The sequence below is a fragment of the Nelusetta ayraudi genome, unplaced genomic scaffold (assembly GCF_046127955.1).
Source record: "Nelusetta ayraudi isolate G7.1 ecotype Tasmania unplaced genomic scaffold, CSIRO-AGI_Nayr_v1 ptg000042l, whole genome shotgun sequence".
Lineage (NCBI taxonomy): Eukaryota > Metazoa > Chordata > Actinopteri > Tetraodontiformes > Monacanthidae > Nelusetta > Nelusetta ayraudi.
Window position 1 is genome coordinate 12612980 of NW_027466092.1, and position 15659 is coordinate 12628638.

At 48.7% G+C, this 15659-nt stretch overlaps 1 protein-coding gene across 2 annotated transcripts; it reads left to right on the forward strand.

The window, feature by feature from the left end:
* Nucleotides 1–1474: 1474 nt before the first annotated feature.
* Nucleotides 1475–4350, forward strand: LOC142893716 (gap junction delta-3 protein-like). Of its 2 annotated transcripts, XM_076034552.1 has the most exons (3): nucleotides 1475–1640; nucleotides 2175–2238; nucleotides 2475–4350. In XM_076034552.1, exon 3 carries the CDS (start codon nucleotides 2528–2530, stop codon nucleotides 3389–3391), a length of 864 nt encoding a protein of 287 aa, XP_075890667.1. In that variant the 5' UTR covers nucleotides 1475–1640; nucleotides 2175–2238; nucleotides 2475–2527; the 3' UTR covers nucleotides 3392–4350. The 2 variants fall into 2 exon arrangements, with proteins under 2 accessions (XP_075890667.1, XP_075890666.1); XM_076034551.1 differs by lacking the exon at nucleotides 2175–2238 and having other exon boundaries at nucleotides 2475–4348.
* Nucleotides 4351–15659: the final 11309 nt, after the last annotated feature.

A 15659-nucleotide genomic window follows, 5' to 3' on the forward strand; every position in this document is an offset into this window, starting at 1 on the left:
TTGATTTTACTTGAAGAAATTATATTAATGGTAATTTAGCCAAAGGTTTTCCCATGCCTGGTCTGGAGTGAAATTAGAAATAATTCTCTTCACTCGAACAATCGCTGGGAATCTGCCGCTTTAGTTTGTTTTTATACAATGGAAACATTTGATTTTTAAAGTTAAGCCCTCTGCAACCTGCTCGCGGCCATCTTGCCCGTCACCTTTCGGGGAGCGGGGGGGGCATGAAACACCGGACGGGAGGTAGGCGGGGCGCCCGGGGGAACTAATGTTTTCACGTCGGAACAATTCACAAAAAGTTTTCAGTAGGTTGTAGCTAAGAAAAACGCTGCTCGGGTACACAGGATGGACAAATATTTGACAGGGACGAAAAGAAGAATTCAGGAGTCCGGCGGCGGCCAGTGTTCTCTGATGTTGGGCACTTTTGGTTGTAGAATCGTTCTGCGAGGAGCTGCGGAACGATGGTGTCGTTCACGCCAGACTTGAAACGGGGTGCACCTCCGCGGCCGGCTCGCGCCGCGCAGCGACCGTTTCAGCATCTGGTCTATTTTCTTTCTAATGCGCGAGCCGCGAGCGAAAAAAAGCCAGAGGACAATGAAGAGTTTTCCAGCGCTGATAGAACGTAATCAAACACCTTTGTATCAGTACGTGATCTACGCCGCGACTGGCGCGATATTATGACTTAGCACACGTCATCCCGTGTGGCAGGTAGAAAATGTGATGTTTTCACATTACCGATGTTGTTGATGTGGTCAGTTTAATCAAAACAAGACCCCTGAAAGCGCGGCTATTCTCTGCACTTTGTGAGGTGATGGGAGCACAACATTATGCTGTGTTGTTTCAAAGCGAGGCCAGGATGGTGGATGTTAAAAAGTGGTTTGCAAAAAAAAAAAAAGTTATTTGCACAGCAGAAAAGTGAAAGGAGTATTCTTGTTTAAAAAGTAATGTTCAGGATTTGATCTCACAAAAAATTGTGTGCCAAAGGTAAAAAAAATATTTGCACATTTATGTTGTTTCAGTGAATTTGAAAAAAAAACTATTTTGTCACCATTTTGGCTTTTGAGTTTGAGAAACCACTGCACTAATGCCATGCCAGTCTATGGGGTCAAAAGTCAACTTTGTCCTAGAGACATGCGACCACTTGCAGGTTCATCGGGATCCCTCCTCCACCCTGGAGGAAGAAAAATTTTCTTCCTCTAAGGTGGGGCGTGACAGAGAAAGTTTGAGAACCACTGATTTAAGGTAAGTGGCTTCTTTTGCTGCTAATCAGCGAAGACCTTGGGACCAGGGGGAACTGCTGCTGCAGCTTGGAGCGGCTCCTTCCTGCCATTTAGGAAGCCGTTTGAAATGCTCATCAAGAGCTCGCCTTTTTAAGCAAACACGGCTTTGTGTCTGATGGCTGCAGATTAGCAGGAATTTCCTCCGCTGGTGCCGCCCTCTTAATGATGAAAGCCCCCAGTGGACCTCAGCGGGACCATTTGGATGCAGTGGATGGTGTGAATGTGAGCAGTGGGGCCTCGGCTGCAAGGAGACTCTGTCACTGAACCCTCCACCGGCTCTCTGGGGTTGTGTGAGTAGGAGGCCAAAAAAGAGGAAGCTTTTCTGGAGTTGTCGGGGAGGATTCTGCACCACTGCACCAGGTAATGGACGCGTGATCACTCTCGCTGCGACGTGGTTGCGTCTGAAATCTTCATGACGTGAGCTGTGGGTTGTTGGCACTCCTTAAAGAATCTGATGCTGAGTTTTGTGCAACGCCAGCAGGCACCTGAAGAGCGTAATTTGCTTCGCTGTGGCAGCCTGCAGCCTCAATTTAGTTTTTTTAATATGTATTTTTGATCGCTAGAAAATGTGCGTATTTAGCCCTCTGTTTACAGCCGCCTGAGAGAAACAATGCTTGGTTTTCACCTCCTGCTGAATCAGATACTGAAGGAATAAGGAAAAAACAGAGGAAGAAAGAAACAAGCCGGTCGCATGAGATAGAATGAGACAGTCACTAATGTGTCGTCGATGTGTCACTGCCCTCTGTGATGTCACAGGGGGCACTAAGGCAGAGGTGGCAATTGCATTCGCTTTCTGTCCGTGTCTGAAAGTATGGAGACTTGTATGAAAAACTTACTCTGGTAAAAAGCAAAATTAATCAACACTTATTCATATGTTCATTGATAATTTTGAAGAAATGAAAAAGTTGTGACAGAATAATCTGGACTGGACTGACCGGAGTGACCCCAAAGCCAATAGGTGAGCACCAAATAAAATGAGAGCACCTCTGAGGGAAAATGATGGACAGTTGTTGTTTTTCCGCTGTCGCCTGTTTCCTTGAACCATATACTTAGATGACGCATGATGATTGTTGAGATAAATTCAACTTTATTATGTTGTGAAGAGAGTTTTCAGTCATTCAGGTTGCATCAGCACGTACTCTGACCTTTGACTGGGAGCTGATAAGAAGGCGCACTTCTTGGTTTCCCTCTCAGAGACGGAGCGCCGCTGGACCTCTGAGACGCTCTGACTTTGCCAGTCTGCAACCATGGGAGAGTGGGGCTTCCTCAGCGGCCTCTTCGACGGCCTGCAGGCGCACTCGCCCATGCTGGGCCGCTTCTGGCTGCTGCTCATGCTGGTCTTCCGCGTTGTGATCCTCGGCACCGTCGCCAGCGACCTGTTCGATGACGAGCAGGAGGAGTTCGCCTGCAACACCCTGCAGCCGGGCTGCAAGCAGGTGTGCTACGACATGGCCTTTCCCATCTCACAGTACAGGTTCTGGGTCTTCCACATCGTCGTCATCGCCACGCCCTCCCTCATTTTCCTCATGTACGCCGCCCACCACCACAACAAGAGGGAGTCTGGACCCCGGAAAGGGCGGAGCCGCGGCCAGGAGCGGCAGGAAGACCTGCACTTCAGGAGGCTCTACAGCGTCAACGTGGCCTTCAGGATCTTGGCCGAGGTGGGCTTCCTGGTGGGCCAGTGGCAGCTCTACGGCTTCAAGGTGGAGGCCCAGTACCCCTGCAGCCGCTTCCCCTGCCCCTACACGGTGGACTGCTTCACCTCCCGCCCGGCCGAGAAAACCGTCTTCCTCTGCTTCTACTTCGCCGTGGGCCTGGTGGCGCTGGTCTCCAGCTGCGCCGAGCTGCTCTACGGCTCCGTCAAGTGGTTCTGCCTCGCCGACCGTGGCAGATGGGGCCCGGACAGGGAGGAACCCGACTGCGAGAGTGAGAACCTCCATAACACAAAACTGAGGGAGGTGGAGGAGAAGAGACCGGGAAAGTTGGGCGGCAACGGCGCGAAGGCCAAGCGCGGTTCGCAGAGGAGCAACCCCAGCAGGAAATACTCCAGCGTGGGCTCCAAGGGAAAACCAAGCATGGGCTCCAAGGGCAGCAAGATGCTCTTGGTGTGATAAGACGCCTCGGTTTCATTCTCAATAAGGTGATTCCAAGGCAGAGGACTTCGACAGGGAAACAGTTGGATCGCAGGCCGCGACAGGACACTGACTGGCTGATTGATTCGATAAAATTCACTGATTGGCTGATTGACTCGATAAAACAGCCTGAGCTGAGCTGCTCCAAAGGGGCGTCACAAACAGGGAAGGGGAAGTTTCCCCTGGGTGATGCACGGCTGATTGCTGTTTTGACTGAGAGTACCCGCATTCCAACGCAGAGGAAGTGCTCTCCTTCTTGGCCAGGGGGCGCCGTGTCGTTCCGGCCGCTAGGCCAACACCAACACACGGAGTGGCCAGTGCCATGCTGGATCTCTCTCTCCACTCTCTCTCTCTGTCTCTCTCTCTCTCTCTCTCTCTTGGCCAGTTATGGTGAATATGAATATTTGATGGCGGGCTGAGACTCCTGCTCTTGTATTTAAGACTTAATTTCCCCCCGTTTAAGACTCTCAGAATCATTTTTTGGATAAGGTTGTGCCTCATCACTGATTCAGTGGTTAGAGGCATGAATATTTATTATTCTTACCAGATTTTTATTTTTTTATTTTAGGGTTTTTGATAAGAACAAGGTAGCCAGTGGTTGCTGAAACAAAACCGGACGAGAACTGGCAGAACTTTGTGACCAGACCACCGTGAAACAGAGAATACAGGCGACATATTCGGGGACACTCTGAAGTTGCCCTTCATAGTGTTTATAACAGCGGTATAACCGCGTGTTCAATTCTGCTGCTAATTGGTTTGGACGATGGCTGCGTTCATTTTTATCGAAAAGCACACAGACATCAACCTTCCACCTAATTGGGTGGCTGACTGTTTGCTTTGATACACATTTGTCTGCAAAGGGTAGTAAATCAAAGCAAAACACAAGGTCTTTCATAAAAAAAAAGAAAAGATGGATCCGTTTGATTAAGTTGCAGATATGATGAATATGCCAAATTTATTATTTTAAAAAACTACATAGCATCACTTTTGTGATTTTCTGTCTAAATTACATCTTTATTTTAATGCCAATAGAGAAAAATATTTCATTTAAAAATTCCACATTTCAACTTCTTCTCCCGAAAACTCACATATATAAGCATAAACTGGGCCCCACAAGTGCGTTTTGCTGAAACAATCAGCAGCTTCCCTGTCTCCACTTACCTTGCGTGCTGGTCTTTTCACCAGTAGGTGGCAGCAGTTAACCGGTTCACCATTTCGAGGCCCGACGTCTTCATCAGCAGCCGCATTAATGCAGTGACAGCTGCAACAATTCAGATTCAGCAGAAGCTTATGTTTGCTCCACCCAAAGACACTGTAAAACAGCACTTTGATTATTATTTTTTTTTAATATCAAAAACCTTTTCCCCCTTCTGTGATTTTACATTATATTTTTATATTTTTGTCTTCAGGAGTCGGTTTTAAAACATCCTGCCTAATTATTTAATGATGTATCCGCAGCTGGGGGGCCTCACCTGTCAGATGACGGAAGTTGCGTGTCACCGCAAGGCTCAGCGCAGTCACAGATGCAAGTGGCATCTGTGCACAAAGTCACCTCAGCGACGGCAGCAGCAGCAGCAGCAGCAGCACTCTGCAAAAGGAGCTTATTTTTGACTCAAACACTCCTTCCAGGACGCACGCACGCACACACACACACACGCACACACACACACACATGCGCGCACACGCACGCACACTCCTGCTGCAGTTCCCAGGACAAATCATATATGCAGATTGCAAAGCGGCGCCGGCTCTTTGATGTGTATAGAGCAGAATTGTAGATGTGCTTTATGTAACCACAGGAGAGGGACGGGAAGGGAAGGGAAGGGAGAGTCGAGGAGGATTACCGTCAAAACTTTTCCCTGTTTCCTTTTGTCTGCTCGCGTCTCCCCACTTTCATGTCTTTCCTCGTCAAACTGGAAGTGCGCCCGTTTCTCACTTTTTATTCCTCCTCGAACTTTCTCTCCCATACGTGTCCCTCTTCCTCCTCCCTCCACCACCACCACCGCTCTTCTTTTTGTCGTTCCATGCCACTCTCCTTTTCGCTTCACTCTGTCTCCTCCCCTCGTCTTGTCTGACAGAGGAAAATGTCTCAAAAAGAATGTAGGTCATCTGCTGCTGCTGCTGCTGTTGTTGTTGTTGTTGTCTTCTCTCTAACAGCCACCTTCAGGAGCAGAAGGCGACAGCAGCAACATCTTTATCCCCCACCACTAAAGGGGGCTCCCTGTGCTCGACCTCACCCCCGCCCCCGCCCCCGCCCTCCTCCCCCCTCACTCACAACACCACTTCACTCTGTCACCCGGATGAGTGACAGCTCGCCTCTTTCTGCAAAGTCAGGAGCGAGCTGCTGCTGCGTCGAGGACGTGAGGCTGGAAGACGACTCACTCTGCTGCGCTTGACGGCTCAACGTCACAGCCCGGTGGTGACGCACTGCCGGCTCAGAGTCTGAGCAGAAAAATGCCTTCTCTGGGTCTCTTGACCAGACCTGTCCATTCAAAGAGCGCATTATGTGAGGAATTGTCCTTGCCTGCAATCATTGCTGGCAGTGATGTGTGTCTCTGGCCTGTGTTCTCGGAAAGCATGAGCTAGAATGCGCAGTTCTGGAAGTTGACCCTTTGCGGTGTCACAAAGGGCATATACAGCTGGTGACAACACCACCGAGCAGCTCTTCTCACCACCCTTGCACCTGCGACTCCAATCAAACGTGGGAGGTCTGCCAGAGCGTCTGTTTCATCAAGAAGCTACTACTTTTTATTTTTAGTAGGAGGCTGTAAACTGAGGAATTATAACAGGGAGACCTGTAATATCTGAGTGTGTAAAATTACAATTTCATCAGCAGGGTGTTAGCAGGCCCAAAATGGGGCCATTCAAAGACCTGCTCTTCAGGTTAATAATAAAAGAGTTAATGGGGAAACAGTGTGACCAAGAGCTTATTTCATTTAAAGACAAGAGCATAAAAATGCATTTTTAATGTGTCAATGTCAGGTTTTGGTATTTTTTTATTGTTCATACAGTCATGCTGTTTCATTTCTTAGGAATATTCTTTCTGTATTTTTTTTCTGACCTTGTACTCTCTGTTGCTGTTGCTACTCTCTGTGTCTGGCAGGTGGGTTTTTGTACTTCCTGTTTTATCTTGAAGATTTCCTCCTCAAGTTTGTTTACACCCTCAGCCCTCAGACAGTTTTGTGGAGGAGGGTTTGATGCACCTGTTCCTCGTCTATCTGCCTTCCCTCACGTGTGTCAGTTTGTCTGTGTTCCTACTTCCTGTCAGCTTGTTGTGCTGATGTAAATCATTTATCTTCCTCAACGTTTGCACCTGTCAGACTTCTTATGTTTATTTTTATTTTGAATACACACGTTTCGCGATTCTCTGTTTATCCTGCTGTGTGGATCTGGACCTTTTACAACCCTGTGCCTCACCTGAAATAATTCTGGTGGGTTTTTCATTACATCTCTATCACATTTACACATGAGCTGCGGAATGAATGCTAAGCTGTTTAGCTTTTAGCTTAGCTTGTGAAAAAAAACGGAGACAGGTGACAGATGTATTTTTGATATCAAGACCTGTTTTCTGACATCTCACATCTCTCTCATTCCAGCTGTGATGTCATGGTGATGTCACAAAACCCTGAGCGGGTGTCAGTGGTGCAAGGTGTCAACGGTCATTTTTAGTGCGTGTATCTAACCGGAATAAACAATGATGATGCAACTCCACACTGGGCCTGTCAAGCTCACTTGTAGTTTTACCTGCTTTCCATCAGAAAAGCAGGGACAAGCTACACGGCTACCGCCCTGTGTTTCCTTCTCTTTTTTTGAAACTGCATTAGGAGGATGAATAAGCATATTTTCCAAACGATGACCTATTTCTGTGTGAGCTTTGGTGCCGCAGCTACAGGTCAGAGCTGCTCTGGTTATGTAAGGGTGACCTCTGACCCCCCCGTTCCCCGGCGGTGCTGACGCTGCTCTGTGTGTGTGTGTGTGTGTGTGTGTGTGTGTGTGTCCTGGACGACCCGGGTGTCCTGCCGCTCAGCCGCTGGGAGTCGGTAGCCGAGCTCGGCTCGCTTCCCTCCCACTGCTTGGGAGCCGCTGGAGCGTGCCTGCAGAGTGTGTGTGTCGTCACACACACAAGCGCTCGGGTCAGCGCACATCACACCTCGCTCCTCCTCCTCCTCCTCATCACCCATCTGCCCATCTGGGCCCCCCGGCCTCGCTGTCGTTGTTGTTTCCCTTTGCCACAGGGTGCGCTGTTTACGCTCAAGTTTTCCTCGTCTCTTCCTCCATCTGCTCTCATTCGCGTCTAACGTCCCCCGTTCGCCCGTGGCGGGTTGCTCATGGCAGAAGTGCATCATCAGCCCCCACTATGCCCCCCATCCTCCACCGCCCCACCACTCATTGTCTCAAGGAAAGCGTGTAAAGAGGGCTCCGAGCTGGGGGTCAGTGGACGAGCCGACTGCTCTTCCCCCTGCTGCTGCTGCTGCTGCTGCTGCTGCTGCTGCTGCTGACACAGTGGCTGCGGCTGGTGACAATGATGCTTCCTGGCTGCTCTCCACTCGCCCGCTGCCATGAGCCTGACGTGCAGTGAAAAACTGCATTGTTATGGTTCATTTGCAGACACCCGAGGGAAGGTGGGGGGAGGGGGTGAGGGTTACACGCCGACCGTGCATGCGTGCGTTGAAAGTTGAACCGAGGCGCGGCCCTGATGCTGGTGGTCAGGCCCATCACCGGAAAGCATGAGGTTGCAATATTCAGCGCAGGAATGAAAGGCAGCTTTCAGGTTTTGATTTTTATCTCTCTGTGCCGCTGCATCGGGTCGGGGGTGGGTGACGGGGGTTAATGGGGGGGGGGGGCAGCAACCGCTATGTGTGACGTCTGGAGCTTTAAAATGTCCTCCTGGGGGGGGATGACGAACAGAGAGCTGCAATGACGGGCAAATGAAGGGATGGATGAAAGTGAAGTTTGGAGGTTTTGCACCCCCCCCCCCCTCTCTCTCTCTCACTCTCTCTTTCTCTCTCTCTCCCCTGGCCTCTGTCAAGCCTCCACAGGTGCCCCCTTGTTTTTCGGCATCCTTGTGGTCCTTCGCAATGTGTGTGTGTGTGTGTGTGTGTGTGTGTGTTGGAGTGAAGGCACTGTGTGTGTCCTTGTGGATTTAAACATGTGCCCGTGTGTGTGTGTGTGTGTGTGTGCAGGAGTGAAGGCACTGTGTGTGTCCTTGTGAATTTAAACACGTGCCCGTGTGTGTGTGTGTGTGTGTGTGTATGTGTGTGTGTGTGTGTGTGTGTGTGCGCGCACGCACGCACCCGGCAACTGTGCTTGGCTGCACGCTAACACGATGTGACAGGGTAGAAATACCAGTACCCACCGCGATCTCACACACACACACACACAGACACACACACATGCACTCACACACACACAGGCACGCCACCGCCTCCCCCCTCCCCTCCCCCCTGCCCCCTGCACCGCTCCGACATCCCATTGGCTGTCGTGCTCCATCACTCCACGTCTTCTGCTCAGAGACAGAACCCCCGAAGTTCTCCCTCCTCCTTCCCCTCCTCCTCCCCCCGTCCCCAGTTTCGCCCGCTTACCAGCATCATCACATCGGATCGTGGCAGCGCATGCATCGGCGACATGGCTCCGAATGGGGACGCATTATGCAACGTCCCCCATTATGCAACTCTTTCATGTGCTCATCCCGCCAGCCGTGCCAGGACCGGTTCTCCTCCCTCCCAATTTTTTTTTGTTTCCTCTGCGTGTCTCCCCCCCTGCTGTTCGCTCACCCAGGCCCCTCCCTCCCCCGTCCACCCCCCCCCAAAAAAAAAAAGATGAGCCAAGGTGACAGTCACAGCAGGGGACAGTTCGTTTGACATTTGCGGCCGTCGCAGTTTGACCCCTGACCCCTTGTTCCTCTCGCAGCTGCTGAGTTTGAGCTGATTGGACAAGGAGAAATTTAAATACCGGTGCAGTTCTTCGCGTCCCGAAACACTGTGATGTCCAGGAACGGCGCGACAGCTTCTTTTAACCTTCAAGCTACGCTCTCTGCGGACGGCCGACTTATCATGCAACACCTTGCTCCATATTCAGGCCATCATGCATTTTCATGGCTGGATGCTGGCGGAATAAATGCACCACCAGCAGGCGTCTCTGCTCAAGCATCTGAGCATCTTTTTGGTTGTTTTTTTTCCCTCAGTGCCATGCTCAAGGACATTTCTGCTACTTGTTGCAAGGGAGGGCGGCTGCCGGTAGCTACATTACAGATATGAAAGATGTGCTTGTATTTTATAATCTGGGCTTAGTGTTCATATATTTATGTTTTTAAATTTTCATACTTGCCAAAAGTGCAGCTGGCGGCAGCGAGGCTGCTACAGCGGTGGCAATTCTTTCCAAAAAGGAAACTCTGTCGTTTTCTTTGTCTTTGCGCCTCACTGGCAAAGCTTTTTGCTTTTAATGCAGTTTTCAACTGTTTTAATATTGATTTATTGATCTATTGGGATGTCGAGTGCCAAAGGAATCAGTGCTAGTAAAGAAGGAATATTTTCAGTGTAAAATATGGAGATGTATTAAGTGTGGTTTTTCAATTCGTTAGACTTCAGGAGAAACAAATGTTTCTGTGTCCATAATGAGCACTGGCTGACTCCAGTAGCAGCAAGCAGACATCACTCGACACTAATTATAGCCCGGCCTGCTGAAGAGGCAGCCTCAATGAATTAGCAGGGGAAAAAAATGTGTGTTAATTTGTAATTAGACACTGTCCAGCAAGCCTCGACACTTCCCTTTTAACTCTCATATCCTTGTTTGCTCAGTGCAGGTTCAGCGCTCGACTCACCAAAGGCCACTGAGGACGTGCAGGGAGCCCGTTTGTTGTGGAATTCACGGAGAGCAAAACTGCGACCCCTATTGGTGAAGAGTTGCATGGGTGAGCCCCCCCCCCACCGCCCTTTCAATGCCGAGTTTCGAGCACACTGATGATCATTTCACCCGCATGAATAGAAGGAGGAATAGAAGGAGAGGACTTCTGACGATCTTTGTTCTTGTGCAGGAGGGAAGAAATAAAAATAAAAAGGTAAATAATTCAAACACAATGTACCAAAGGAAGTCATCATTAAAACCAAAGTGAATCAGTGTGACACAAGAGCAGCGGCGGCACCATCAAAAAAGAGACGTGCTAAAAGTAAAGCAGTGCAAACCGTGCGAGAAGCATCAGGCATGAAAACCCTGGAAATGTTGATGTGCTGTAAACCATCAACTGCTGTGAAATGAACCTCAGAGCCAAATACAGTTACACTCACACTGTGTGCGGAGGACCAGCGCATCCATACGGTCTGAGTGGTTTATCTAATGTGATGTGATGTAATGTGTGGTATTAAAATAGATGCATGCAGAGTATGAGTGCACATTGTTCCAATAAAAAACACTGAGAGTACTTAGGAGGAAAAATGCCACTTGACAAACTGAAAGAGACGTTGCTACTGTTTAGTATTTTTCCACTCGTTTGAGGTCTTTGACAAGTTCAGTGTTGGGGTTCAACTTGTGGATGACTGGTGATGGGGGTGGCGGCCCTTATTTGTTGTTTCTTACCTTCAGTACAGGCTGTAATAAGCCAGGACGGGAGGCCTTTGCTTTCGTTCTGCATCACTTTCTCCCTCTCTTCTCGCGGCAGGCTTTTCTTCACTTTTCTTCCCTCCATCTCCATCATCTCTCTTCCTCCTGCATCTCTCTCTCTCTCTCTCTCTCTCTCTCCACGCGCTGCTTTTCTCCCTCCTCAGGGAGCCGGCTGCACGCTCAAGCACTGTGGATCACTGAGCTTCAAGACACTCTCTCTAAAAATTGCTCCATTTTTCCTCCCCCCGTCCACAGAGTGTGTTTTGGGTTTCTTCTGCCCCCGCGGGCCTGAGAGGGGACAGGCAGCTTGATACGAGGCTGCGGTTTGGGTTTTTTTTTTGGGAGGGGGAAATTGTTCTGTGAGCTGATGGATCAGCGTTTGATACATTATTGATGTGATGTGATTTCTTTGTCTTTGTCGCAGATTATTAAGTCACGTCGGGGCCTCCGGTGTGTGATCCACACCGCCACCGCCACCGCCTGCGCCGCCGCCGCCGCCAGGGTCTCGATATCACATCTGAACTAATTCCGGGCTCGATCATTCCGAATGCATTTTTAAAAAGTGGATATTGAGGGATGAGCGCTCCACTCTATCACATTTCACCCACAATGGTGTAAGTTTCACGGCAGCGCAGCCCCGCAGGCATCCATCTTGGATCCTCTCCAGTTGAGTGGAGCTGCACGTGTGTGTGTGCCTGTGTGTGTGTGTTGGAGTGGGGGGAGCCTGGTGGAGACTACATTTTGGCTCCCTTCCAGTCCAGTGGGCATGCAGCAGGCCTCAGATGCTCCTGGGATCGCCCTTTACACCCAACCCATCTGCCCTCCATTAACCAATTAGGGAGGAGAATTGCTTAAGTGGACATGTAAAAGAGCGGCTCCGCGCTCACTCGTCGGGAGTAGCGCGGCGCGCACGAGTCGGGGATGGAACGGGAAACGCGGAAGTAGGGTGGCGGCGGGAGAGTGTGCGTGCGTGCATGTGTGCGTGCGCAGAAAATTTCATAATGTATCTCCCTCCCGCTCCGCTGCTCCTGATCCATCTGCCGTGCCTTCTCCTCTCGGCGCGCGTGTCGCCCGAGCCGCGCGGCCCCTGTGATAGATGTTTATGAGCTAATGTCAATTTTCTCTCTGTGAATTTACTGTCAGCGGGTGATGAATGCACTCAATATCACTGGTTATTCATCTCATACATCCTTCCGCATCGCGGCGCCCCAACCCCTCGCGCTCGCCCCAACCATGTCCGGGGATCACCAATAGGTGTCGCCGTTGCCCGCCTTGTTGTCCCGCAGCTTCTGGAAGGGGAGGGGGGCAGCAGCTGCCTGTGAAGTATCGAGGGCGCGAAGTGATGAAAATGCGACGTTGTTGCTGTACAGGAAAGTGATGTTTTTTTTTTGTTTTTTTTAAAGAGAGCCTGTTCTCTGTTCTTTTGGCTTGGCTCGCTATAAAGAGCCAACTCTTTTGCCGCCCAAGCGGCTCCTTAGATTTATTTTGGTTGCTTATATTATTTTCTGACCAAATGATGAGCTAAATATGAATGGCTCTTGTTCATGATATCAACAGTATTGAATGTGTATAAATGTATACACTCAAAATGGAACTCAGACATTGCTGTAAAAATAAATACAAAATACCCAATGAAGCGGCCTCCCCAATACAACTATGTACAAGTGAAAGAACACATCAATAAAACATCAAGAGGATAACAGCCACAAGATAAAAACAAACAAAAAAAATTAAATTTAGCCAAGATGGCATTCAAAAAACAAAATGCCAAGGTTTGCTCTTGTTTCTCCTTCCAGTAATTAAAAAAATACTATGACATGACATTTGATATATTATGGTATTTATAATTTTGTTTATCCCGTTATCCTGATATGAATAGTTTTTTTTTTTTTTTTTTTACATTTCCCTATCGCACTAAAGTTCAGCTAAAACACGTTCTAAATCGCAGCTAACTCCGTGACTGGATGTGGACCGACCCGTTTTCCGGTTTACTTCCGGAATGATTGGCATAACGTCTATTATCAGCCCTGTTTCTCCATCTCTCTCTGCTTTACTCTCTCTTCTTGGGCGCTACGGGTGAAGTGCTCAGCGCAGATGAGTGACGGTGCCACACACTTTGACCAATCACATGCGGCTTTTGCAAAAAAACAACGACAAAAATTCCCACCGGGAGCTGGCTCCCTTCGTTCACTGCAAAGAATCGGCTCCTAGAACCAGTTCGTTGGCGAACGACCCATCACTAGCACAGTAGATCCGTGAGAATCACTTCCGCAAAGGTGTAAAAGTGCACGTGCGCGTGCACGGGTAAGTGTTTCCGCGCATTTTAGCGCGCAAACCCGCGAGTTGAGAAATGATTGGCCTGCGGACATGTGAGAGGATGAGAGCAGGTGACAGGTGAAGGACAGCTGGAGCTCAGTGTCGCCGCACCCTTGTGCCTCACCTCTGAGTGTGTGTGTGTGTGTGTGTGTGTGTGTGTGTGTGTGTGTGTGTGTGCACGTGCGCGCTCTCGTGTGTTTGCCCGTCCTTGTCCCGGCCGCGGTGCCGCAAGCGACCCGCATCAATTCACAAGGCCTCTGCCCTTTTCCTGGGGCTGCCTGGGAAATGTGATGTGACATGTGGGATGAGCCAGACGCAAGCAGGGCGAGGAGGGCGGGGCTTCCGCAGTGAGGAGAGGGAGGGTGATGGGCCGGGATGGGGTGTAGGTGAGCGAGGTTGCTGTCGGCGGCTTCCTGGAGGTCGCAGTAATACTGACGGAGAGAGACGCACAAATCCAGAAAGCAGGTGAGAGAGTTGGACAAGAAGCTGGAAATGTTCACGGCTGGTGTATTGTCAGGTTAAAGGTCCCATGTTTTGTACATTTATACACCTTTATTTTTTACTTACCCTCAGGTGGAGCAGATTTCCAACATCACATGATAAAATACCCACAAAAACAGTTTTCTAGAAAGAAAGTATATTTAGCCCTCTGTTTACGGCCTCCTGCAAAACACTGTCTGTTTTTCGTTTTTTGCTCCCCTTTAACAGCAAAACTTTTTTGCACATTGTTGCACTTTGTTCCATGAGTTTGGAAGTGGATAAAGACATGGCGGTCCTGAGGGGCACTAACAATGCAGAGGTCTGGTGACATCACAAAGGGCTAATCTCCATAGTGTTTTAGCACAGGGAACAAGTTTGGAAGTAAAAGATGGACTTTTCTCATTTCTGGTGATTTATTTGACACTTTGAGATACTTAGTACTGTTGCATCCACATGGGGCCTTTTGATATTTTTTTTTTTACAGTGATATACTGATAAAACCACACAGCACTGCTGCTGTCGCTTTGCAGATATGCACTCATGGTTTTGTCTCCATTCGTGGAGCATCAGTTGCTGCCGCAGATTAATTCATAACTAAATAACTTGGCTGTTTTGCTTCTGCCAAAACAGGAAGTGTGTCGAGATTTGAAGAAGAGTCTTTTGCCCAGTTCCACAATTGTTATTGCATATTCAGCCCAGGGTTCTCTGTGGTTGGCCATGTCTGTCTCCTCTCAGCCAAAGCTGACATTTCGACAGACAGTGGATCAATCTGCAGTGTATTTGCTACACGGCTTCTAATGAACAGTGGCTCGCCCTTTTCAGCTCATCTCCACATACATCTGGGCTAAAAACCAACGGGGCCAGTGAGAAACCAAAACGGTTCACCCGTCTGACAAATTAAGATTGAATACAGCAAAGTAGATGGTACCAGGTTGTTAATGTCTCTTATCAATTCAATAACATCGCGTTTATATTTAGTACTAGTTCAATACAATATTTTCTTGCACCTTTAGGTTTAAAAGTCACTGCGGTCCCGATGTAGGGTTGCCACCCGTCCCGTTTTTCCCAGAAGTGTTCTCTTTTTTTCACCACCAAAATAAAATCTCTCCCGGGACACAATTTGTCCTGTTTTTTTTTTTAGGGAAAATGACAAAAAAAATCCTCATTTGATTTCCGTCTGTGGTCTAGATAGGGTTGCCAACCCTCCCGTAAAATACGCAATTGTCCCATATTTGGCAACTAAAGAACCTGTGCCGTAATGAACTGATACGGGACGCACTTCACTTTGTCCCATATACTTTTGTCCCCCCCCCGTCGTTGACAGACTTGAGAGATGCAAAGATTGATTTACCCCTTAGCATGAATTTTGTAGCTTAAAAAGCTTTCAAATTGTTTTGTTATTGTTGCTTCAACTATGTTTGAACTGCTTTTTGTTTTTTCTGTGGAACTGTCCCTAAATGACTTTTGTAAAATTAAGCCTCCCTCTAATCAGCCCAATCAGTTATGCATTTGTTTTTGACAAGCCTATATTGTTTTGACAAATATGTGCCTGGAAATTACAAAAAAATGCAAAAATATAATATTTTTAAAAAATGAGACACAAGCCATTTTTTTTCTTCTCCCTTTTGCCTGTAACGAACAGCAGATGAGCAGCAGATCGAAGGCGAAGGAGAAACCGGCCAGAGAAAACAGGAGATTGAGGTGGAACAAATAAAATAATAATCAACAACTACTCAGAAGAGTGTCAGGCAACACAGCAGGGAAGGAGGGATGGAGGGTGGGAGGTGTGGGGGGGTGGGGGAGGGTGGTGGAGGACAGGAGAGACAGGAGACCCAAACTCCAGGAAATCAAAGGA

Excerpts from the sequence above, each read along its gene's own strand:
- LOC142893716 (XM_076034552.1), top strand. The coding sequence starts at position 2,528 with ATGGGAGAGTGGGGCTTCCTCAGCGGCCTCTTCGACGGCCTGCAGGCG.